Raw genomic sequence first — 24,808 nt, 5'->3', positions numbered from 1 at the left:
GCCGGGAATTGCTGAGAGCTTTAGAGCACAGTGTGCTCTATACTGCTTTTAACCTGTTGTTGGTAGGCTCCTGCAGAACTCCGACAGGCTGAAATATTTCAAACATTTACATCTGATATGATGCAGGCCATCAGCCTTTGCGTATTGGTTTGGCATGAATTTACCATAACACTGCCTTACTTTAAAAGGTAATTTTCTTGAGCATTTTTTTCCCCCCAAAATTAGGTGTTTCCAATCGATTAGAATATCAAGTACATTTTTCTCATTAATACACTGAGGAAAATGCATTGTTTTAGGACTATTATGTTTATACTTGCATTTCCTTTCGTTTGGTCTTCTGAATGTGTTATCTTTCCTCAACTTTCCATCCTTAAGTTTGGATGCAGCTTAAGAATGGACTCTAAGCAATAATAGACATTAACTGAAAAATTCTGGAAATAAATGCTTAAGTTTCACAATTAGAAAAATACTAAAATAAATTTTTTGAATTATATTCCAATTTATATGGTCCTGGAATAGTTTCAAATGTGCACAAATTTTGTGAAGACACCCGACATCTGTACTTTCATTGAAATATTTATGTATCCATTTACAGCGTACAAACCTTTCCGAAACTGGGTTTGAATTATGCAAAGGGTTTTAAAAGACAATCAAAATAAACATACTTAAAAGGCCTATTAATAAATTGAAGGTTTTTAAATATCAAAAACATTTCATGTACACAAAATTTGAAAATTACATTGAAATGTTCTGCGGATGAACAAACTTTACATAATTACATAAGTGACGTACAGAGAAAGTTTTAAAAGTCTTTATTCATCTATCAAATCACTTTTTACAAAATTCACAAAGCTGACATCTGGGAGCCTCTCTTCCAGTCAGTCCATTTGACTTGATTGCAGTCAGTTTTCATTTGTAAGTCACCGTAACGGCAGCAGAAGCACCGCTGTACACCTGCTCTCCTGGTTTGAAACTAAGACAGAAGATGAATGGAAAGTCTATTGAATTTCAAAGGGTACTCTTAATTTTTTTGCGAATTTTAAAACACTCGTTTGACCTCTAAGGAAGATCAAGTATGATGACGTGGCTGCTTCAAAGAAAATCATGTTAATAAAAATGCCAAAACAAAAACGCGTTTTAAAAACTAGTGTGGGGGGAAAAAAGTGACCATGTCAGGCATAAAAGGTGTGTTTCTGTCAAAATATGTTGTTCATTTATTTTTCTTTCCGTCATTGACCTGAATTGTATACAAATGTCAAACAGTCCATGTGCATTTTCAACATAAGATCCAGGTAACAATGTGTCTTGCCAATACGATAGCTTTACCCCACAAAGGTAGAAGTTAAGCATCAACAAAGCTGTTGATTTTAAAATGAAGTGGTTGGATGACGGGGTGGAGAAGAAAAGGTTTTACATGTAGGAGAAACAGAACTGAGGCTCTTACAGGACCAAATCAGCCTGATGGAGATTGGCGTTTCTGCTCTACCAACACCGTTCAGTAAATATCCCTCCTGGCCAATAAATAGCTGGGGCAGAATGAAGGGAACTCCACTTTTCTTCCATCTGCTACTGAGCTGAACCAGAAATGAATCCTCATGGAAACCGTCGGGGTTAGATGGCATCTTCGGGCGAAGGTCTGTTCTCTGGTGACTGGTTTTGAGGTGGCAAAGGCAGGGACTGCTGACGAGGAGGAGGAGGGCCATCGGATGGATGTAGCGCCATGGGCGGGCCGTAGGGGGTGTTGGGATTAGGAGCGGGAGGAAGGGGTCCGCCAGGAGAGAAACGAGGAGGAAGCATCATTCCTTGCGGATGGGAAGGCCACACTGGAAGAAACACAAGGCAGTTTCAGATTAAATCCTTAGATTAATCATCCAAGTTCTAAACATGATAACGATTTCTTACTGGGCCTCATGGGAGGACCCCCGGGTATCCTGGGATGGTAGAAATCGGGAGGGGGTCCATACGGGGCTCTACGAGGAAAGGGGCCATCTATAGGAATCCCTGGGGGTCCAGGTGGAGGAGGGCCACCCATCCTCAGATCCAGTTCAGGAGGAGTCCTCTGACCACCAGGACCAGACTAACGACACACATCATAGGCTTTAGTACCAGTAAAGACCAAATGTATAGTATCCCACACTGCCGCTCACCTCTCTGTGGTCCTGTTCACCGGGTCCAAGGCGGTTTTCTCTGAACGAGCCGTCTGCATCGACAAACGTTTAGTTTGTGAGAGAAAAGCATATAAAGATATGCAACATACAGAATAACTCCACATCAAACCTTTCACGCTTAAGTAGCTGCATACGAAAGTAATCATTAATAGCTCACCTGCCATGTCCAGAGGGTGAGGCGGTCCCATGGGGAGACCTCTAGGTGGCATAGGGCCAGGTGGGAGGGGCCCAGGAGGCAAAGGCCCCAAAGCCCCTGGAGGAGGCCTCCTGAACATGGGACCCCCTGGTTCTGGAAACATGTAGCCTGAGAAAGTACAAAATAAAAAAATAGAAAAATGAAATCACTGCAAAGAAATCCAAGAAAACTCAGTTTCAGGTGATGGTATTTCTAAAGTTCTTGCGTCTAAAACAAACAAAAAAAATTTATATCTCTAAATGTTGTATATTTTTGTCACAATATATCCAGAAATGCTTTACAGGTATCTTACTTTATACGTCAACAGAAAAATGAAGTTTAATTATGGAGTGCTAGAAAATGATGCATAGTTTAATATTCTTTCCAAATAAGAAATTTAAAGGCATCTCATCCATTTAAGTACAGCCACCTTGACTCTGATACCCATAAATAAAATCCAAATTGCCTTCAAAATTTGGATTGCTTAAAAATTTCTTTGGATCTCTTAAAAAAAACAACGTTTTTTTAAGAGAACATCACTGAACAAGCAGCATCATGAAGACCAGGGAAAAGACCTGATATGTGTGGAATAAAATTAGGGAGAAGTTTAAAGAATAGTTAGGATGTGAAGCAATATTTCACACTTTGAACATTTCATGGGGCATTTTGTAGTCCAGCATCAAAAAGGGAAAGAGCACGGCGCAACAACAGACCCAACAAGACACGGCCGTCCACCTTATCTAACTTTACAAATACAAAAGCTAGCAAGTTTTTTTTCAGGATTTTTTTTTATGATTGCTAGTCTGATTTGAAGAGATGGAGGACTGAAAAGAAACACATGAGAATGCATAAATGTGTTGATTTATTAAAAATAAAAGGTATAATATCAAAAGGTTTAACAGAGATTTTTGTTGACATTTTTCTCTCAGAGATGGCGTCATAATTCTTTTTTATAAAATCACTTACAGAGCAAATCAGACCTCTCTAAATTGGGTGCACCTGGATCAAGTTGAAATTATTCTAAGAATGGGTAAAATTTTATACTACTTGGTGGAATGAATTATTTGAATTTTGTTTTGTTTGTTTTTTTTAATCAGCGTTCACTCTTGCAAACGCAGTTGCATACAGACCTAAATCACTTAAAGTTAATGAATAAAAAAATAAAAACCTCATGTACCAACTTGCATCAGATATAGTAGCTGAAATGGAAAAAAAAAAACTGAATAGAAACTAAATGTCTTTGAGCCAGCAACAGGATACATTTTTATATTTTAAACTGCATTATTTATGACATGTTGTCTCAGCCTGCATTTCCTTCATCAGCATGCACAATGCAGACCAGGTGTAAAAACAGACTGGCCAGGGCAGAATTAAGCCTCTTACAGTCCTGCATTGTGTATCGTCTCGGCCCTGTGGTGAGAGATGGAAACAATTAGCAGCTAGCTAATGTGACTGTTTAACTTGCCGAGACAAGGTTACACAATCATTAACACGTTGCTCTGTTATTGCGAGCTATGACAACCAATGCGCTACAACCGCATTAAGACCATGCGTCATGGAGATGGGGATATTAGTTACTGCTTTATGTCAACATCTCTATGAAAGAGCGACCCACGTAGACGACAACTGCTTGTTAACATAGTCAAGGTGCACATGCACAACAAACACCGTCGTGTGATGGTGATGTGGCAGAAATACGGCTGGTATATGTAGACACGTTGTTCCCCTGACTGATTAAAAAGGCTCCTGCAAGCTGCTTTTGATCACAGTTGAAAGCCGTTTCTTCAGTTTGGAACGAATCGCCACAAGGAAGGCAAATATTTGCACTTCTTTCCGAGGCAGTCCCAGTTTTTTTTAACACAATGCTAACTTTTTGAACTGTGATTGGTTTACAACAAACCAGAGCACGTCGGCTTTCTTTCGCTGGCAGCTGAAACGGAACATTAAAAAGAATAACAAAAAGCACAAAAAAAAAATACACACCAAGCAGCCTTGAATTAACCTGTTTTGTTTGTGATTAATTTTTTTCTCTTTGGGAAAAAAATGCTCTTTGATCAAAGCAAATGTGCTTTCAGATTATTTTTTCCACACACCTGGGGGTACCAGAGGCCCAGGAGGTCCTGGCGGGGGACCCCTGCGATCTCTCTCCCATGTGGGAGAGTTTGAACCGCTGTCTGAATGAGGACCTCCACTGCGCTCCATCTCTGCTTGGCCACTTGGGGGCTCCCCTGGACCACGAGATACTGGGCAGGAAAGCAGTAAGGAGGAAAGAAGGGGCAAAGCAAATAAGATGACGATGGTGAAGAGATTGATGTGAACGACAAAGATGGAAAGGAGGGGAAAAACACTCAGAGTGTGTTGAGGGGGAAGATAAAGGCAGGAGCACTTTGAGTCAGTCAGAGAAACACAGGGCTTGAAGGCATATTGTCATGTTAAACTTTTCATGCTTGTCGACTGGTGGATTGCAGAAAGCATGCAAAAGATATCTTGTCGCAGTATGTACAGAACTGCTCAAAAGGCTTCACAGACATTTAAATTTTGCAACTTGTCACAATACAACCACCGTAATCATTTTATTTGGATTTTATGCCACAGCCGAATACAAAGTAGTGCGTGATTATTAGTCGGAAGGAAAATGTTTTTGGTTTTTAATAAATAAAAAATATGTAGCGCCACTGTTCACTGTAAGATGCGTTTCTACCAGCTTTGCAAATACAATTTTCACACAAAAGCTTAGATTGGATGAAAAGCAACTATGAACAACAAAACTAAGTTATTCTAACACAGACATGCTTTAATCTAAACTACTCCATTATAGCTATGAGTTAATAAGGTTACTTTTTAAGAAAATTTGTTGCATGGTAGATTTTACTTATATAAGTATTAGATTTCATTTGTAGAAGGTATAGGCATTTCCACCTCACATTTATGCACTACTTTGTGTGGTTCTAAAACATGAAATCCCAATAAAACACAATAAAGTTTCTGATTGTGACATGAAAAAACGTGGAGTTTAAGGGTTTCCAAACTCCACTTTTTATTCTTTTTTTTTATTTTTACATCATTTACTTTTGAAAAGTTCTGTATCATCATCTAAATTTAATCATGCAATAGTCACCTAACCAACACCAACATGCAAACCTGATTGGACAACATGGTTGAATGGGAACTTGCAACATTTCAATAAATTGACTGTTTTGTCTATGTTTACCTCTGGGGGACAGCCTACCAGGCAGCCCATCCATTAATATTGGAGGAGAGAGGAAAGGTCTCGTTTCAGACGAGGGTCGGCCCAGAGGAGAAGGACCATAAGGCGACCTTTCAGCTGGAAAGGAGAAAATTTAACATTTAAATATAGCATTTCAATTCAAATGGCACCACTTGCATCAGATTCCTCGTGAAGTTTACTCAAATTAAGACATGTTCGTTAGATGTGTAGGTTTACCTCGGAAAGGCAGCGGTCTAGCCAGGTTGTTCAAGGCGTACGGGTCTTTATCGAGGGAATCCAGTTTAAACTGAGTATCTGTGAGTCTGAACATCGGTAAAAACACGGGAAACTTTAATCGCCTTAAATAAGTAAAGAAAATATGCATTTCAGGTCATATTTCCCAAAACTTTCGGGTGAGTGCAAGCAGAAAATGTGATCAATTTCCCGCTCTCAAAAATACTTTATTGATCCCAAAGGGAAAATAAATGTTACTGCAACTCATTAATTGAAATTCTTCAAAGCTTTATGGTAGATAGCGATGGCTGTTGACAGGAAAGCTCTCTTGTAGCGCTCTGAGATCAGTTATTTCAGTTATTCACGTCTTAGTCCAGCACTACAATGCGCCTAAAACAATCACATTTATTTGTCTTTGTTAACACGGCCGACCACATTCAGCAAGGCCAGGTTTGTTGCTATGCTTACTTTTGTCTGAGGAGGGCGTTCTCTCTTCGGAAGTCTCCCAGCTCTCTCTCTGCTGACCGCGCTGCCAACTGGAAATATTTACCAGATGAATCGCAATGCATAAACACCAAAATGCATTACAGCACAGCAAGACGCTCTTTGAGCTCATCTGCGGCAGAGCTTCACTAACCCAGTTATTATGAGCCTTCTTCTCGTGGGCAGAGATCTGAGTCTGATACGACTGTTTTGTTTTCTCCAGCTCCTCTTCCATCTCCTCCGCTCGTTTTCTGAAAACAAAGCACGAGCAAAACTGTGAAGGGAAGACAAACACTACTTCTGCTTTGTCAGTCCACTGTGGTTTCAGTTTTAAGGAGTAAAAGTGCATATATACGTCTATATATACGTATTCCATAAATACGTATATATAGACGTATTTATGGAATTATTAAAATGATAGACGGATGGACAGATTGATAAAATGTTGACAGATGATCGGGAAAACAGGCAGACAGATGGCTGGACAGACCTTTGACAAAAAAGTAGCCATGTTTACTTTTTAAATTAAACCAATGCAAATCTAATTGCTTTTTACACAAAATACTTGAAACTATTGGTGAAACCAAACTTACTAATCAAGGCATTTTTAGGAATTCAGATATGTAATAGTACAGACAATGGCACATGAAATGAATTACACAAAAAAAACCCTGAAAACTAGTTTTTCTTTTCCAAATAAAATTCCATATTTTTGCAGACACAAGTGTCACCTGTAGTTATTCAGTTCTTCCATCGCCATCGCAATGTTTTTATCAGCTTTATTCAACTTCTCCTCCTTCTGGTGACGCTCCTTCTCCTCCACAGTCAGCATTCTGCACAAAGGTTCATGATTACAGACTCATCAAACACTTTGTTTAGCTACCAAATGTAGAGGCATGAACCTGTGCAGCTTGAGCTCGTTCTCCTGGTACATTTCTGTCATGATTTGCAGTTTCTGTTGTATCCGTTCGACCTGCACACACGAACCAGGACCATCAGAACAAATGACTCGACCGTATAACAAACCTCACGGAAACAGGTTGAGGTTACCCACCTGGCCCGTATAATTCTCGGCGTCAGACTGCAGGGACAACTTCTCCTTCTCCATCTCCTCAATGCTCACTTTAAATGGAAAATAAAAGCAGAAAATATGAGAAGATTTCTGAGGCTTCTTTTACAAGTCGATAAGTTAGTTTGTCTTTTTCCACTAACATGTCAGCATCTGACTACAGTTAACCCACCCTGCAGGTCTTCTTTTGCTTTGATCTCATCATTCAGCTTCGCAAACACTCTGTCTTTATCTTCATCCACTGATTTGAGGTCTGCGTTCAGCTGCATGCAGACACAAGAACATTATTTGAAAATGGGGTCATGCTGGCATGTGCTAACTGGATAAAACATTTGTATTCTGAAAAATAACACAATAAAATAAAAGATAAAAGCACATATATATATATATATATATATATATGGATAAAAGCACATGGACTGATTAAAATAATTTTTTTTTAAATGTGCTTGATTTACATTCAAAACTGTAAATATTTTATACTTGTTGTGGCTTTGTACCTTAGCAGCAAAGATGAGTTTCTGAACTTTCTGCAGGTGCGCGTCGTCGTCTTCTCCCGGCCTCCCATTGGTTGCCTCCTTTTCTCCTCCCTCCTCTCCCTCTAGATCCGACTCCCAGCATTTCATTCGGAGCAGCCGATCCGTCAAGGACTGCGAAGAGTTATAAACGATTACACACGTCTAGCGGCAAGCATGTGGCGGTACTTGAACTTTGCCGTTCTCCTGAGATGATCGACGCTCATGAGAAGCAACCGCACCGTTATACGATCGTCCTTGACAGCCACATCCTGCAACATCGCACTGTGGGCGACCTCGCACCTCCGCATCTCCTCCTCCAGCTCGCTTACTCTCTCTGCCCATCCCTCCACCTCCTGCTTCAACTGTGGATAAAAGCACATGGACAGAGATCTAAAATAATGATGCAGAGATTATAGGAAGAAGAGGAAGAAGGATACAAATCTATGTATGAAACTCTTTTCTTTATGTACATAATCTGACCTGATTGTTGCTCTCCTGCAGAACAGTGTTCTCCTCTTCTGCCGTTTCCAGGTTTCTCTGTAGTCTCTCGCTGTTCATGCTGTAAACCTTCAGAGTTGTTTGTGCCTAAACAAAACAAGAAAAAAACGCAATCACTCCGAGAAGTGGATAGAATAAAATTCAAGCAAAAGACAAAGAGAAGAAGAGGCAGGAGAGCAACTGAAAGATAATATCTACAGAGTCGAGCACCTGCTCCTCTTTTGAATGGAGCTCTTTGGTTTCTTCGTCACATGCTTTCATGCTTTCCTCAAGCAGAGTTATCTGTAATAAAGGCAAAAATAAAAAAAGACGATTATCGGTTGGGATAAACACTATAATTACATAATATCTTTAAAATCCGGGCCTACCCTCCTTTCTTGCTCCTTTCTATGTTCTTGTTGCTGGGACAGCTGCTCCTTCAGTTGTCCAAGATCTGTCCCCAGCTGCTTTTTAGTCTGTTCCAACTGTTCGGCTTGGCCCTATCGTGAACATGAAAACCAGTTGTGTTTAGAAAACTTGTTAAAAAAAATAAAAATAAAAAGATTCAAAAAAGTCAGACAAATTTCATTAAAAAAGACAGAAAAAGAATCAGACTAACTTAGGTCATGCTAATTCAATTTATTTGACTTTTATGGATAACTTGAGGTTAGTTGGATTCAATAATCTTAATTTAGCCAATTTTGTCCAATTTCCAGTTGCACCACAGGTTTCATGCTAAACCAAGTAATCCAAGACCATGTGGAATGGTTAAATTTGGTAAACTCCGCCAGGTTGAATGTCTAAAATTAAAAGTAGCTTTGTGATGCAACACCAAGAATATAATGAAAATACATGTTGACCACTACATCAGTGCTTTCAATAATAATAAACCACAGAAATGTCCTGCAACATGCAAAAAGAGCTTCTTATCAACTTTATTCTCCAAAACAACAAAAACATGCCTCCAACAAGATAAACATATGCTTTTTTTTTTTACTAGAAGAATGAATAAAATAGAGTTTAACTTTTAGCTTCACACACATGTTTACGCTTCAATTCAAGTCTTTGTTCCCTCTGCCTTACCTCCAAATCTTGGGATTTTTGAGTCTGAGCCAGAACGCCGCCGTCCCTGAGTACATTTTCCAGGTCATCATGCTGAAAATTGAAGGTTACGAAGAAGTGACTCAGTCAATCCATGGATTTGAAAACAGCACGGAAGAAAGCTCTGGCTCTCAAAACATTCAGTAAGCAGGAGCACCAACCTCTTTTTGACACTGACTGAGAGTCTCAAGGACTTTACACTTTTCATCCAGCAGCTGTGCAAGTTGTCCAGCCAGCCTCTCTTCCTTTTCTGAAAAACCAAAGATGTAAAAAAATAAAAAATAAAATAAATTCTAACTTGTTTTTGCCATTTTGCCTGTATGACGAAGCAAGATGAGTGTCTTATCATGGCACCTTTGGATTCAGTTTGGCATTTTCAATGTCACAAAGCTGGTTCTGTCACCATGGCAACATATGTGGGGAAACCTAATCTATAGGGTAAATTGCCTCCCACTGAAATGACTTCCTGGTCAATATGCACAGTAACTTTTTAGATGATTTAATGTCAGAGTAGATTAGACAGATACCTTATTGACCTCAAGTTATTTTTCACAGTACTTTATAATATAAATAAATCCAGAGCACATAACATGTACAAAGTTCTAATCAACATGTAAACTATTAAAAAAAAATTCAAACACTCCTGCTTTAATAATTTGGCCGCATATTAATTTGCAATTAGCCTAGCTTTCTTTCCATTTTATTTGACATCATCAACAGTGACTCTGGGTTGAGAGACAAAGTCAATAACCAGCTTTATAGCACCAAGAGGCAAGGTGTTTAATGCTAGGCTTAGTTAAATTGGATCCTTCAAGAAAAAAGCTTGTCGATTAAATGCCCTCAGTAATACAAGGTCCAGCAGAAAACGGCACTGATGGTTTATTTAGAAAGTTGCAAGGTAATTGCGGTGAAAACTTACTTCGATACAGTCTGCTCTTTATCTGTGTGGAAATAAGAGCAAAAAAAAAAAAGACAATGAATAACAGAGTGACTTTATGTTGAATTATTCATATAGTGTGAACATATGAAAAAGGTGTAAATAAAGATGAAAAGATTGTGACCCCATGTTCTGACCACATTTTGAGTTGCGACAAATGTCAAATGCCTGTTTGGTCATTAATTTTTCTCTCCTGGAAGCAATAACAAATACTTTGTCAAAGCTAGCTAAACACTACGGAGTTGCACCACTCCATCACGCATAATTTGTGAGACACAGATGTAGCTATTAATATTTCTTTTTGGTTTGGATGCAAAATGTCTGAAGGTCACACTGCAGAAGATAAATATTAGCAGCTACTAATGGTTGACATTTTCCTGTTTGCTGATAGATTGAGTTCGGAATACAACTTTTAGCGGCCAATAATGACGCGGCTCGCTGGTAAACATCCAAGGCAGTTCACTTACAGATCTGTAACATCTTCTGGTGAACAACAGGAATGTCACCAGTCCCACCAGGACAGTGAAGATTACCGGTTCCCATGGTACACCGTACAGGTCTGGCCCTGGCCTCATGTCGTCAGGTAATAGTGACACAGCCTAAAAGAAGAGGGAGGTGGAAAAAAAAGGGGTTGATTTTTGAGTCTGCTTCTTTTTATTTAAATGATATTTCAGACATTTGCTGAGTAATATAATTTAAGGGATATTGAAATTGCACCTACTCAGTGTAGCTCCGTTACATTCGATCAGTTTTTTTTGTTTTTTTTTCCCCGTTTCAGGGATTGCATGTTTGGACAATTACTCCCTCTGGTTTTGGATGGTGCGCACCTGCAATAATTTTTGCTTCTACTTTATTACCGTCGGAAAGTTGTATGATGCCAACTCTGGCAACATGGCATTGTTTTTAACAATTTAACATCCCAGAGGCTCAAATAAGATCTGAACTGTGATCCCAAATCCCAAAGAAGTTGAAAAGGAGGCTAGATAGATGTAGAGCAAAGCAAGAAGGAGGAAGTTCAGACCTTCTTTTTTATCTATGATAATGGGCAAGGATCATATCTCAGACTCCAACGTCTCCAACGTTTGCCTGGCTTTCCAGCCTTATGCCCAGACAGAGATTTAAAATGGAGTTCAAAGAGGAGTGGCAAAAGCACATGATGTGGATTAGCAGCACTTGCCAAAAAACTGATTTCTGATCATCCAGGACATGTTACTATAGATTACCATCTTTAGAGCATGCCATAGCTGTCATGAGACAGTCATACTGAAACACTCTTCAGTCAGAGTCTTCTTCAGATTTGTTGCAAGTCTGACTGCTACTGGAGATCATCCCTACACACAGTATCACCAACAGCAACGATTTTAAAGATACTTGGATGATGATGTACGAAAAGATTTAATTTTCCCTTGGGATAAATAAAATATTTTAAATGAACTGAATTGAGTTTGAGCAGGTTATGCCGTATCAGGAGCAGAGCTAAATGTAAAGTCATTTATCCTACAGTTAAAGCTAGACCTAATCTAGGTCATCAACAGGAAAATCACCAGCCCAACCACGACACCAAATCTACAACAGAATGACTAAAAAGAAAATGATTAGTCTAGACCACAATCTGACTTGAAATGCTTTTGTGCCCAAGAGAGCTGTGCATTAAGGATTGTCTGCTACCCCTAATGAATGCTGTAAAAAGGAAGGGCTAAAATCCCTCCATGGCAGTGTAAGAACAAAATTTTCTACCGAGTTTGTGTTGAAAAAGGTGGTTCTGTTGAATCTTGAAGTGCACTTTATAATTCACGCATAATGTGACATTTTTGGGTTCATCCTTTATAATAATCTATCTGTGTGAAATCAGATCAATTTAATAACAAATTCACAACCAAAACAATATAACTGCATTTTAAAAAGAGGAACTGTGGGTTATTGTGACAATTTCACTGGATTCCTAAGCAGTTGCAGTCTGATTACCAAACAGCTGTTTCTGTGGGATTATCACAGTTCCGTTTGCCATCACAAAAAATGCGTCCAACTGAGAAATACAACATAACGTTAATTGTTTCTCAAAAATTAAAACAACCCCCAAGACAATAAACTTAAACTTAACACAAGAGAAATGCTGACTGACTGAACCAGCTAACTATGCTAATGCCTATAAACTGGTTTCAAACTGAAAGATAAACCATGACAGTGCTAGTCAAAAGCAATGTCCGAACCCACACCTGAGAGTAAAGCTAGTACTACATGTAATAAACCCTGATCCCAGTCCGTTATATTACTTCGGCTCTGGCGGCTAAATGGAAATGCTAACCAGAACCTGCCACATATTAACGTACATCTTTCACTTTCTCCACGGCGATGTTGTAGTAGGTTTCTGCTGTCGCCTGGAAGTCAGCCGCTTTGTTGGCCAACTGCTCATCTTCCGGACGTTCCGTCATGTCCAAGTTATTTCATTTAGCTTAATATTTAATAGGAATTTCATTAATACTGATTAGAGAAAGACAGGCTTCCTACAGCCGGGTTAACGGCTATTTCACATCCTATTCACAACACCGATCCTCCAGAAAGTACCACATTTTTCAGCCATTAGAGACGGAAGCCGGAATGTTAAATCTTCTCCACCAACTAGAAGTAATGACTTGAGAACAAAATTATAAGGAAATATTTATGACGATGTCTATAGAAGATATATGTGAAAAAATAATCACATTCACTTTTTTTTACGCATGCTATGTTTAAAAGGAGCTTACATTCACCCCTACGTTTGTAAATGGTTCGTTCCAAACGTCACCAATTGTAAGATGCCACACAGGCACATCGGAATCCTTTCAATGTGACACCGAAGGGAACAGGTGTCACTCATAGATTGTTTATATATCTTTATATTCTATATTTTACATATATTATACAATTTATTATGTCACCACAAGACAAATGTACTTTCCTGAAAATTAAGTAACAAAGGGGATATGTATATCTTCAGAATTATGCAATATACATAATGTGGCAAGCTTTGAATGTAAACAACTGGGTAATGACAGCCCTGTTTAAAGTCAGTCTGACGGCTTGAGCTCTAAATTTCATACTCACCGACCTGGCCTCACTTTTATCCATCTGAATATAAAGAATCTCTTGCCCTGTGACACCATGTAGACCTGAAATCCAAGTTGGCCTCTGGTGTGTATCAAACCCAAACGTAGGAAGCTATGTCGGCGTCAAGCCAGTCTGACAACTGAGACGAAAGCAAACTTGAATGCCAAAGGGAGAGAGAGATCAACATGCCACAGGTTCAGAGTCTTAAAGAACCAGACCCTGCAAAGTCTACTCATTGCCTGTAGGGACCAAAAGCCGCTCAATGCCTTAGATCATGATGAACTTTAAGAAAGAAAATGCTTAAAATAATAAAATATTATACTCTCATCTCAAATATTATCATTTTCACCTTGCATTTATGAATATTTTTAGATTTTTCTGTGTACTCATAAAAATGATTGTGCCTGTTTAAGGTTGGTATTCAAAAAAGTACCACCTTGCATTTGTTTGAAATTTGCTGAAAATGCAATCTCAGCAGGGGGTGGACAATGCAGCACTGCTTACTGTAGGCTATGGGATTATCATGATAACAGTTTCTCATTTTACAATAATGACAACAGGCTCCAACTACAGATGTACTGTGGATCTCTGGAGTTTTGGCCGCTTCTGTGAATTATGCTCTCCTGTCAGTTTTTGATGGAAAATCTACAACATAAATAGGTTTGCAGATTTTTGTTCTCTTCCATTTTAGATCTGTGATTGAACTGTGCTCCATTTTATTTTTACGGTTTGTTTCTAACCTAAACCACTTTTAACTTTCTCCACAACTTTATCTATGACCTGTCTGGTGTGCATCTTGGTCTTCATTAAGCTATTAATTTTGCTATGTTGTCTAGCAAACTCCTGACATTTCTACAGAGCAGCTGCTTTTATGCTTAGATTTTATTACCCAGAGCTGTAAATATTTACTAATCAAGTGACTTCTGCAGGCGATTGGTTGCACTGGTTTTTATTTAGTGATGTCACAGCAATTGGGAGTGAAAATAATAGGTTTTGATTTGAAAAATATACAAAATATACATAGTTTGCATACTTTACCTACTATTTAGTGTGATCTCACAGAAAAAACGATGTAAAACTCATGGAAGTTTATGGTTGTAATATGACAAATGGCAAATCTTTACCAAAGTCATAAGTTGTAAAAAAGAAACAAGAAAAAAAAAACAGCACGTTAAAAGTTGCCTCTAATTAAATAACCAATAACTCCAGAGTATCTTATGCTGTTTTTGTTTTAAAGTGGTTTTATACAAAAAAAACATATTCACTCAAAGAACTATTTCAACATAAATGGCTTATTTTATGTCAAGCAAACAACCCCTACTTCCTTTCTGTGGGCCACAAATGCAGTCTTGGGACTTACCTGCACATGAATCCAAACAAGGATTTCCATCACTGCTTGAACACAACTTTTGGAGTCCTCAGCTACCCGATGAATCAACTCCAGAGTTTGCTCGATTACCCCTAGAGTTAGAGTCACACTTTTAGTTTTTTTAATGTAATTAATGGGCTATTAAAAGAATATCGTACAATAATGTATTATAAAGTCTTTAGGTTTTGCATAAATGAGAGGGAGCAGGTCAACCTCACCTTAATGAAATATCTCTTCATATTTACTCATCCTTCAATATTTCTTCCAGATTTGAACAGATTTGGTTTTCTCGTACCTTTCTGTTTTGATCCTGGCTGAGAGAGATGGAGGGATGCAATATTATCTTTACTTCCTTCAACTCTTCTTTCCTCCTCCTCATAATTCCAATCTTTATATTTGCCATCATCATCATCATCATCTTTATGTAAAGAAGCAGATTTGGAGTTATCTTCCTTTTCTTGGCTTGAACTGTGCTCAACTGCATGTGACAAAGGTACACACAAATACACAGCGATGAGGACAGACCTGAACCGACAGGTTCAATTAAATCAAAACATTAATAATATGACCCATGATAGTTTATGCAAGTTAGACAAAAATACCTTGATGATTACTGACATCTGATATTCCTGTGCTGACAGTCTCCTTCACTGTTTTCAATAACGTTTCCAGCTTCTGCAGTGCAATAATTGCACTGGTCCTTTGTTTGTCCTCCTGCGGTGCATCAGTGATGCTCATGCTGGGAGCCACAAGAGTCTCCATGTTGTGTTGCAGAAGTCTTTCTATATCCAACAGTATTGACTGATCATCCTCTGCAGTCGCGGCCTCCGAACTCGTCAAAATGTAATCTAAAAATTGCAGTTTGTGTCGGCCGAAAAGGTCCTCTAAGATAACTGCCTCGTCCGCGTTCATGTGGCGGAGGAGATTTTTGTAATGTTTAGTTAGGGGTTTTGTTTTGGATGGTTCTTTGGTGACCAAATGAGCGGTGCTGGGGAGTTTTTCAGCAGAAAGAGGATCGGTCTGCGGGTGCTCTGTGGGAAATGCTGCGTGTGTTACTTCAGCATGAAATGAATCTGTGGGGGACGCTAGTTCTGGAGTGATGGAGGGGTGAGGCTGTGAAGGCTCAGCTTCATTTGGGTTGACATTATGAACAGACTGGGTGGACTCGGACATCTCAGGGGTGGGTGTTTGGGAGAAAAATCCTAAAGTGTTTTTAAGAAGACCAAAAGCTCCTCTGCTTTCACTGTCTGCTCCCTGAGGTGGATCTGTGGACTCAGTTTGCTCAGCTGTCTGAACTTGACTTTCAGCAGAGTCATGCATTTCTTCTCTGTCTTTGTAAAGTTCATTTTCTGTTTTTGTAGCAAAGGTTTTCCTGGTTTCTTCTTCAAAATCATTATCTTGTCTGTCTTCCTTCCAGTCGCCATCATCATTTACTGTCGTTCCGGTCCGTTCTCCATCCTCAAACACATCTACATCAACATTATCATCCTCCACTTCCTTCGTTGGGTGCTCGTTTTCTTCCTCAAGCTCTTCTTTGTTCTGTTTCTCCACTTCCTTCTCCTCCTGCTCCTCGTCCTTTTGGATTTCAGTCTGTGTGTTCGTTTCAGAGGCCAAAGAAGCCAAGCTGGAATTATCCAGCATGTCAGTCTGCTTGTGTTCTAACCGTTCCTCCCAAACCTGGTTTTCAACTTCCTCTTTTGCTTGTTTATTTTGCTCCTCAGATTCCTCTAACCTTTCCAGAGTTCCCTGCTCATCCCCTAGTAACACATCTCCTATTTGCTGGTTCTCCATTTCCCCAGAGTCATCTACTATCTTATTTTCATTTTGCTTCTCCAATTCCTTTAACTCTTCCACTCTGATCTGGTGTCCATGCTCTTGTAACTCCTCTACCTGTTCGTCTTCCTCATTTAGCTTCTTCGCATCCTTCTCCCTTTCTTCTGTTAACTCCATCTCCTCCTGACCTGAGCTCTCCTCAGAAACTTCTGACATCTCCTCCTCCTGCTCTGTTTCATTTGGCTCCACTGATTCATTTAACCTTTCCACCTGGATTTCCCCATGCTCTACTAATACTGTTGTCCATTTCTCTCCCTCCGTTAGCTCCTCCATCTCTTTCTGCCTTTCTTCTGCTAACTCCATCCCCTCTTGATTTGAGCTATCCGCAAAAATATCTACCTCCTCCTCTTTTTCATTTACTTCCTCCAATTCTTTTAACTCTTCCACTCTGATCTGATGTCCATCCTCTGTTAACTCCGCCACGCTTTTCTCTCCCTCCTCCACCTCCTCCATTTCCTTCTGCCTTTCTTCTGCTAGCTCTGCCCCCTCCTGACTTGAGCTTGCCCTGAAAACACCTGACATATTCTCCTCTTCGTCCTGTCCTATTTCATTTGGCTCCACTGATTCCTTTAACCTTTCTACACTGACTTGCTCATGCTCTAGTAATGCTGTTTCTAATTTTTCTCCCTCCACTTCCATCTCTTTCTGCCTTTCTTCTGCCAACTCCATCCCTTCTTGATTTGAGCTCTCCACAAAAACACCTACCTTCTCCTCTTTTTCATTTTCTTCCTCCAATTCTTTTAACTCTTCCACTCTGATCTGATGTCCATGCTCTGGTAACTCCTCTACGCTTTTTTCTCCCTCCTCCACCTCTTCTATGTCTTTCTGCCTTTCTTCTGCCAATTCCATCCCCTCTTGATTCGAGCTCTCCACAAAAACATCTACCTTCTCCTCTTTTTTGTTTTGCTCCTCAGATTCCTTTATCTCTTCCTCTCTGATCTGATGTCCATGCTCTGATAACTCCTCTACCGGTTTCTCTAGCTCCTCTATCTCCTCCTGCCCTTCCTCTCTTAACTCCATGTCCTCCTCAGAAATATCTCCCATCTCTTCTTCCTTCTCTGTTTCCTGTTTATTTAAGCTCTCCAATTTCATTTTCTGTTCTTGCTTTACTTCCTCGATCTGTTCTTGCACCTCTACCTCTTCCTGTTTATCAATTTGAACCTTTTCCTCTTCTTTTAACCCATCTTCGGTTTCTCTTTCAGAAACTATTGTTGATTTCATTTGATTTCCATTGAAATCTTCGTTCTCAGAATCTGACGTCTCTTCCTCAGTTAGCTCATGCTGGTCTTTTACAGTTTCCTTGAATCGGTCAACATCACCGTCTCTTACAATCTGTAGAGACTCTTTAGTCGTGTAAATGTTTGGTTTGGTTTCACTCAAACCCTCCTCTGAGACACTGTCATGCAGACTTTCAGTATTTCCAGAAAGTAACGGTCCATCATTGTTAGAGGTGACTTCCATAGTTTGTGTTTGTGTTTCTTGCTGCAGTCCTACCTCTCCCTGAAGAGAGGAAGAGCCAAGCTGACTCTGCCCACTGCTTTCCACCTGATCACCACTGACTTGAGTCTCCTCAGGCAATTCAGACTGAACTCCTAGTATTTCCTGTTGAGATTGTCCTGTCACCTCGTTAAAATGCTCTTCTATATGATTATCCCTGTTAGCTGGACTGTTTTCTGACATTAGAGTGGATCCTTCAATTTTATGAACTTGGTTTGTTACTTCAGCGCCTTCCTCCTCCAAACTTCCCGGAGCCTCGATTTGAACCTCATGGTTTTCACTTTCCTTCATGCTATCTTCAAGTTGCTCCATGGAGTTTGAATGTAATTCCTCTAAGCTGTGATCAGGATCTGAACTGATTTCAGGTCGCTCAGTATACTCATTATTTTGACTGATTTGTTCATTTCTCATATTATGTTCACCGATATTTTCATCGTCTACTTGGGAAGAGTTATGAATTGAATCATCTTTGTTCAAAATTCCTGCATCAATATCTAAATTATTTGCATCCTCTGTGTTTGAATGATCAATATTATCTTCTGCAGCATCACCACTTTCAGCACCGAACGGTAGTGTGTAAGGAACATTTTCAGCCTTTATTTCTTCTGTAACTGAAGCTTCTGATTGACTGACATCCACGTTTTCAAATCCAGATGATTGTTCTAACATTTGATCCCTTTCTGTCTCCCTAATACCACTTTCTTTACTTCCATCAGCTCCAGTGTTACTACCCCCAATGCCCCAAATGTCCCCAATTCCCATCTCCATCCAGGAACTAGATGGCTTCTCTTCCTGCACTTCCACACCTTCTCTTTCTGAATCCTGACCACTTGAGCCAAACCCCAGCCTGCTCGCCAACCCACTGCCCAGCCAACCCATTGTCCCCATGTCTTCCTTCTCCTCTTCCTGTAATTTGCTGCCTTCGAGGTCCAGAGACATCCTCCTACTCCTAAATGTCTCTGTGGGCTCTTTCTCATCACCTGTTTCTTCATTTTCTTTGTTTTCTAAAGCAACAGTTTTCTTCTCCTCACCGAAGCCAAGCCACCCAGTCATCGTTGAGGTAAAGGTATCTTCCCTACCTTTCACGCTATCTTCATCCTTGTTAGGTTTGTCTTCTCCTCCAAAGCCCAGCCAGCCGGTCACAGAAGATGTGAGTGATGCTTCTGATTTAGTCTCCTCCTTCACATCTTCCCTCGCTTCTTGTTCTGAATCCCCTGACTGCTCCTCTTTAGCAAAACCTAACCATCCTGTCATAGACGAACGCAGCCAGGATGAGGAGGGAGACCCACCTTGTTGCTCTGGAATTGCTGAAGTCTTGAGTTCGTCTTCGAGAAGTTCAGCTGCATCGACACCTTCATCTTCCCTTTCTTTTACCGTAGATTCAGTGGACGTCAAAGTACCTTGAGCATTTGTGTCATGAGAGTGTGGGCTAATCTGGCTGGATTCGGGTTCATGGTCTTGAAAGTTAAGATCATCATCTTCATCAGTGTCCAGATGAGACGTGTCAAGAGGATATCCAGACTCATCCATACATAAGAAATCAGATTCCTGCCAAAAACAAGGATTAAAATCTCAAAGTGAAGAAAATGTTACAGTTTTAGGCCAGCAGCTATCTCATAATCCTTCAGAATGAGTTTTTTTTAATGTATCCGATTAGTCATTGATATTACCTGGGTCTCTAGCACTTTCCTCATGGTTGCAAATATTTCCTCCTCTCGTACTGCATCCTTTGGGAAGTAGCCAAATTGTTTGTCAATCTGAAAGAAAGATAAGGTTGGTGCAATCATCTATTTTAAAATAATAATAAAAAAAAAACTAAATAAAATAACCTAAATAATAATTGGACTTCCTCTGTATGTAAAAAGGCTCATTTTCATTTTAAAACAAGTTATATAGTGGGTGCAGATAACACGTAACAGGGGTCTCCAAATCCAATGCACAAGAGCTACTGTCGTACAACTTTCCAATGCATCCCTGCTCCAACAAACCTGAGTAACATGATGGAATTACATCCTCAGCATGTTATGAAGTTACCTGGAAATTATCCATTCATTTGATTTAGATGTATTACAGTTGCAGGACAGAAGCACTTGAGGACCCCTAATGCAGACGATTTTGGCTAAGTCAAAGTCTAAACTACAATCCAATTGGAGATCTGCAGCAGTGCTTGGAAAGGGTTGCTCATAGATGGTCTCCATCTATAATTATATTTGTTCTCATTTTCTATCAACTTCACATTTATGCAGTATTTTGTGTTGCTCTATCAGATTAAATCCCAACAAAATATTTTGAAGTTTGTGTTTGTAAGAAACTGTGAAAAACTTTATAGAGTTTATGTACTTTTGGAAGTCACTGTGACTCTCCACCTTTAAATACGTACAACTACTTCATAAATGTAACCAAACCAGGAGCCGGGAGACGTCCCACAGATACAAGCATCACAATTGCTCAGGACTCACAAACAAAGCTGCTCTGTATTATAATCAAGACTTATCTCAATAAGTAACAACCTAAGATAAGATGCCGGTTGCATTAGGCAAAATGTTTGTTATTTTCACTATTATTATAACTATATAACTGCTGATTCAAAACATACACTGCCTGCCCAGAAGTCTTCTCGTTTCCCCGTCAGTTTGTGGTACACAAAAATTGTGTCTCCTCGTCTGAAATTCAGGAATCTGCAATCCTTTCCTTCATGGCTCTTTACAGCCTGAACTCTGCTCATCGGACCTAAAAAAAAAAAAGCAAGCACAAAAGTTAAAGGCGACACATATAATCATAATCACTTTACCGGAAGTTTAGATGTAGAATTAATCCTACGAATATAGTTTGGCCTAGAACTTGTACCACCAAATCACTTGGACTTACTTTCACATTCTGGATCCCCACAGATCTTGTAGTCAGACAACAATCCTACATTTAAGTCTGGAAAAAGCATAAAAAATAAAATCCAAAGACAGAATTCCATATTTTTCAGATTTTAAAAGATTGTATCAAATGAAAATGTCCATTGCATGGTGGAAATAAGTCTCAGTTCAGCTGGCAAGTGGACATTGCCTCTGTGCTGTTGCTGTCACAAAAGCTCAATGGTGAATGAAACAGTTGAGATAAGATATAAGGCCTGCAGAAAGATAATCATTAACAAGGACTGAGTATTGCGATAGACATGAACTTTTTTTTGGTCAAAGTTTTTTTTTTCTTTTTCAAACTCTAATACAAGACGAAAAATCTCTAAAAACAGTAATCATTTTTAGTATGCTAATGTCTGTTTTTATTCTGTGGACTTTGAACTTTATGAAGCTCATGGCAAGTCACTGAGATTAATGGACTCTGAAGATGAAATTATACAAATTCTGAGAAAAAGTTAGTTTGTTTTTTTTTAGAAAAATCAACCTCAAAATTCAATGAAATAACTGACTGTCAATAAGTCTTTATTAAAGGCAGGACATTTTATATGATTAAGAGATGAAAATGATAGATTATCTGTGAATAACACAAGTAATAAAAACAGCCTTGGAACTATTATGAATTGCTTCAAAAGTATCAGGCTTATGTTGTAACTTGAATAAATGTACTTTATTCAAGTTTAACTATAATTTTCCCTACATTTGTTCTGCTATGTAAAACAAAACAACTATATTTGTTCTATTTATACAGCATTTGTTCTATTTGTACAGATAAAAAAAACTTTATGGAACTAAAGCAAACAACAATAAATGCAGTAATCACAAAAAAGAAAGAAAAACTGAATTTCGAGGCGATGGAAAGGCGCTTGTTACCACGGTAACACGTGTCGCGCACAATGACGACCTCATCATCCCTCGTCTCAACAAACAAGATGGCGCCTAGTATTCAAAGAAACGATGCGAATTAAAGCCTCACTGTTTTGCCCTTAGCTGCTGTTTTGGTCAGTGATTGTTAGAAAATGAAGTCGGACGTGGAAGAGTTAATGCCGAGGCTGTTGCCGGTGGATTGTGGAGAAGGAACCGAGGACCTGGACCTCAGTGGACCGCCAAGGAACCCCCAAGAATATCTGCGACAGGTCCAGTAGGTTTAGCTCAGAACCGTTCACTTTTATTCCAGTCTACCCTGGCCTTTGTTTACACTTCAAGCCTCTCCCTGCAAACTCAACGCACCTGCTGCTCTCCGTGTTTCACGTGTTTATGCCCTTGTTTTTAAGGCTGGAGGCATCACTGTGTCCTGATGTGGTGGTTGCTCAAATCGACCCAAAGAAACTGAAAAAGAAGCAAACAGTCAATGCTTCTGTGAGTTCACAGTACTGCAGATTTATTGAAGAATTGGTTAATTATGTTAATAATGCATTCTAATTAGGAATGATACCTGTAGCAAAGAAAAGTATGAAGACAAATGTAATTCCTCTCTTTGCACTGTATTCCACAAGTTTTACCTCACCTTACCTTTCTTCATATTGATGCACTCCTTTGTTTTTGTCTATCAAACAAAATTCCAATGTTAAAGACTATGCCTTTAACGTGATGAAAGATGGAAAAGTTCAAAGGGTATGAGCACTTCTATAAAGTATTTTAAGACCTAAGGTAACGTGTGTGATGTGTTGTAGGTAGCAGGGTGCCTTGCTGCTCCTGTAGGCTTCTGCCCTAGCCTCAGTTGGCAGCAACACCAAGTCAGTAACTTTTCAGACGTCAGGCAGGTATGCAGCAACTCTTCATTGCATACTGTTAATAATTCCTAATCATGAATGGCTATCAACACATTTAAATCAGTGGTTTATCGTCAAAGATGGAAGTTTACGCATAATGCTTCTGTTTCACATTTTGTGTTCAGAGCATCACTAAGAACAGGACACACTGGAGTAATCACACTCTAGATGACAATGTACAGATGGTAAGATGTCTTACAACTCCTGTAGGCTAAGACACCATCGTGTGTTTGAGTTGTTGATCACAGGATCAGCTTTAAAAGCCTTGAAATATTTGTTTTTTCACAGCCAAAGTTGACAGATGAAGAGGGCTGGAAGAGGTTTTGTTTAGGAGAGACTTACCTGGGTTCTTCAACATCCGGACTAACAGAGGCAGATCAAGAGCCAGCACTGGACTACAGCAAGGTTGTAAAACTTCTACATTATCTGCAAGACTCGGAGTGTTTTAGTAAAATTTAGGTTTGGCAAAAAATATTATTTTGGTTCCACAACAGAAAAAAATTATAACCTCAAACATCAGGGAAAAACTGCTTCATCGTTTAATGATGAAGCAAAACATAATTATGTGTTTGCATCCAGGTGGGGTTTCCTCCACTGCTAAGCATTGTCAGCAGATTCAATCAGGTAAGTTCAGCGCTCGTCACAGATTCTGACAGTTTAACTCTATTTAGTTTCATTTCCAGGCTCTGTGTCTCTGCAGTCCATGGTGCTGATGCTGCTGGACATCCTTATCAGCTGGTTTGAAGGGAGAGAATTTGTTCCACAGCTGGTGAGTTTGGCTATTTATTTACTCCAAGGTTCCAAAGCAGAAAAATAGGGGCCATGTGACATTACACTGTAATATCCAGTTCTGACCAGGCCGACTGGCAAATTTTTTTCAAAATGATTAAGACTTACAGCCCAGCGTCTGCTTCTTAACTCTTAAACAGGGTCGTTGGTTGTATGCTCTTCTGGTCTGCTTGGAGAAGCCGCTGCTGCCTGAAGCCCACTCCTCCATCCGGCAGCTGGCCAGGAGATGTGCCCAGCTCCGTAGCACAATGGTAGGCTTCCTAGCTAGTCACGGCCTTATTTATCTGATTTTTTTCCCCTAATGTCTGTAATTTTGTTGAAATCTTCAACCTTCTCATTGCTTGTTTTAACAGAATAGTCAGGAGGATGAGAACTTGCCTGCTCTCAACCTGCTCATCTGTCTTGTTGCGAGGTGACTTCAAAAATACCTACAATGAAATGTTTGTGATTTCAAACAGTTTTACAATGACAAATTGTAAAATGAGCTCTCTTTTTTCATCTGCAGATATTTTGAACAGGTTGATCTTGCAGACCAGCCGGAGTGAACGGGAAGCTGAACTGTAAACTGACTGATATCAGCACATTGGGACATATTTTGTTCTCAAGGCAGCACATGGATGAGCATTTTCACACGACATCCCACCAGAGCATCGACAGGAAAGCCAAGAGCAACCCCAAAAGGGCTTTACTGATTTTTTTTTATTAAATCTGTTTACATGACCAGGTTTTTGCAACTGAAGAGGTCATCCAGTGAAAAATTATGTAAAATATTTTTTGTGTGCATCAAATAAATGGTTTATAGGAAAATGTCTTGTGTGAACATCAGCCAGGATCATTTACAAATTACAAGGTCTGGGAAGCACAGAATCACCTTCAATGCTGCTGCACCACTGAAAGGGTTGCAAAGTTTACTCTGTCCTTTGGAGTGACGAGTCAGAGCCACACTGGTAGGTTCACACAAAGGAAACTCCGCTTAGGAGAAAACGGCTTCAAAGCACGACGACGCTAAATATACACTGCTCAAAAAAATAAAGGAAACACTCAAATAACACATCCTAGATCTGAATGAATTAAATATTCTCATTGAATACTTTGTTCTGTACAAAGTTGAATGCGCTGACAACAAAATTCACACAAAAATCGTCAATGGAAATCAATATTAACCAATGGAGGCCTGGATTTGGA

At 39.5% G+C, this 24,808-nt stretch overlaps 2 protein-coding genes across 3 annotated transcripts; one reads left to right on the top strand and one right to left on the bottom strand.

Moving 5' to 3' along the window:
- Positions 1 to 795: 795 nt before the first annotated feature.
- mia2 (MIA SH3 domain ER export factor 2) lies at positions 796 to 21,232 on the bottom strand. Of its 2 annotated transcripts, XM_008399818.2 has the most exons (28): positions 21,025 to 21,231; positions 20,753 to 20,886; positions 19,827 to 19,913; positions 15,429 to 19,704; positions 15,122 to 15,304; positions 14,818 to 14,918; positions 10,838 to 10,969; positions 10,353 to 10,374; positions 9,595 to 9,683; positions 9,416 to 9,487; positions 8,722 to 8,832; positions 8,564 to 8,635; positions 8,336 to 8,440; positions 8,095 to 8,217; positions 7,838 to 7,987; positions 7,510 to 7,600; positions 7,323 to 7,390; positions 7,171 to 7,241; positions 7,000 to 7,101; positions 6,423 to 6,519; positions 6,254 to 6,321; positions 5,789 to 5,874; positions 5,555 to 5,668; positions 4,437 to 4,586; positions 2,326 to 2,472; positions 2,148 to 2,200; positions 1,903 to 2,077; positions 796 to 1,823 (listed from the first exon to the last, which is right to left on the bottom strand). In XM_008399818.2, exons 1-28 carry the CDS (start codon positions 21,122 to 21,124, stop codon positions 1,612 to 1,614), a joined length of 7,191 nt encoding a protein of 2,396 aa, XP_008398040.1. In that variant the 5' UTR covers positions 21,125 to 21,231; the 3' UTR covers positions 796 to 1,611. The 2 variants fall into 2 exon arrangements, with proteins under 2 accessions (XP_008398040.1, XP_008398042.1); XM_008399820.2 differs by lacking the exon at positions 4,437 to 4,586 and having other exon boundaries at positions 21,025 to 21,232.
- Positions 21,233 to 21,958: 726 nt separating this feature from the next.
- On the top strand, positions 21,959 to 24,432 carry gemin2 (gem (nuclear organelle) associated protein 2). Its single transcript, XM_008399817.1, has 10 exons — positions 21,959 to 22,203; positions 22,337 to 22,421; positions 22,736 to 22,825; positions 22,960 to 23,019; positions 23,123 to 23,239; positions 23,414 to 23,458; positions 23,535 to 23,603; positions 23,764 to 23,874; positions 23,977 to 24,035; positions 24,129 to 24,432. The coding sequence occupies exons 1-10, from the start codon at positions 22,082 to 22,084 to the stop codon at positions 24,166 to 24,168; spliced, it is 798 nt and encodes a 265-aa protein (XP_008398039.1). The 5' UTR covers positions 21,959 to 22,081; the 3' UTR covers positions 24,169 to 24,432.
- Positions 24,433 to 24,808: the final 376 nt, after the last annotated feature.

The sequence above is a fragment of the Poecilia reticulata genome, linkage group LG22, assembly GCF_000633615.1.
Source record: "Poecilia reticulata strain Guanapo linkage group LG22, Guppy_female_1.0+MT, whole genome shotgun sequence".
NCBI classification, from domain to species: Eukaryota; Metazoa; Chordata; class Actinopteri; order Cyprinodontiformes; family Poeciliidae; genus Poecilia; species Poecilia reticulata.
The sequence above is the reverse complement of the archived record's forward strand: the minus strand, read 5'-3'. Positions and strand labels throughout refer to the sequence as shown.

What these genes read in the sequence shown, in the direction of transcription:
- gemin2 (XM_008399817.1), top strand. Translation starts at nt 22,082, where the DNA reads ATGAAGTCGGACGTGGAAGAGTTAATGCCGAGGCTGTTGCCGGTGGAT. An exon ending in GAATATCTGCGACAGGTCCA is followed by an intron (nt 22,204 to 22,336) that starts GTAGGTTTAGCT and finishes CTTGTTTTTAAG; the next exon opens with GCTGGAGGCATCACTGTGTC. An exon ending in AGCAAACAGTCAATGCTTCT is followed by an intron (nt 22,422 to 22,735) that starts GTGAGTTCACAG and finishes GATGTGTTGTAG; the next exon opens with GTAGCAGGGTGCCTTGCTGC.
- mia2 (XM_008399818.2), bottom strand. Translation starts at nt 21,124, where the DNA reads ATGGAATTCTGTCTTTGGATTTTATTTTTTATGCTTTTTCCAGACTTA. An exon ending in AAAAATCCCAAGATTTGGAG is followed by an intron (nt 8,833 to 9,415) that starts GTAAGGCAGAGG and finishes TGTTCACGATAG; the next exon opens with GGCCAAGCCGAACAGTTGGA. An exon ending in GAAGAACTGAATAACTACAG is followed by an intron (nt 6,520 to 6,999) that starts GTGACACTTGTG and finishes CTTTGTTTTCAG; the next exon opens with AAAACGAGCGGAGGAGATGG.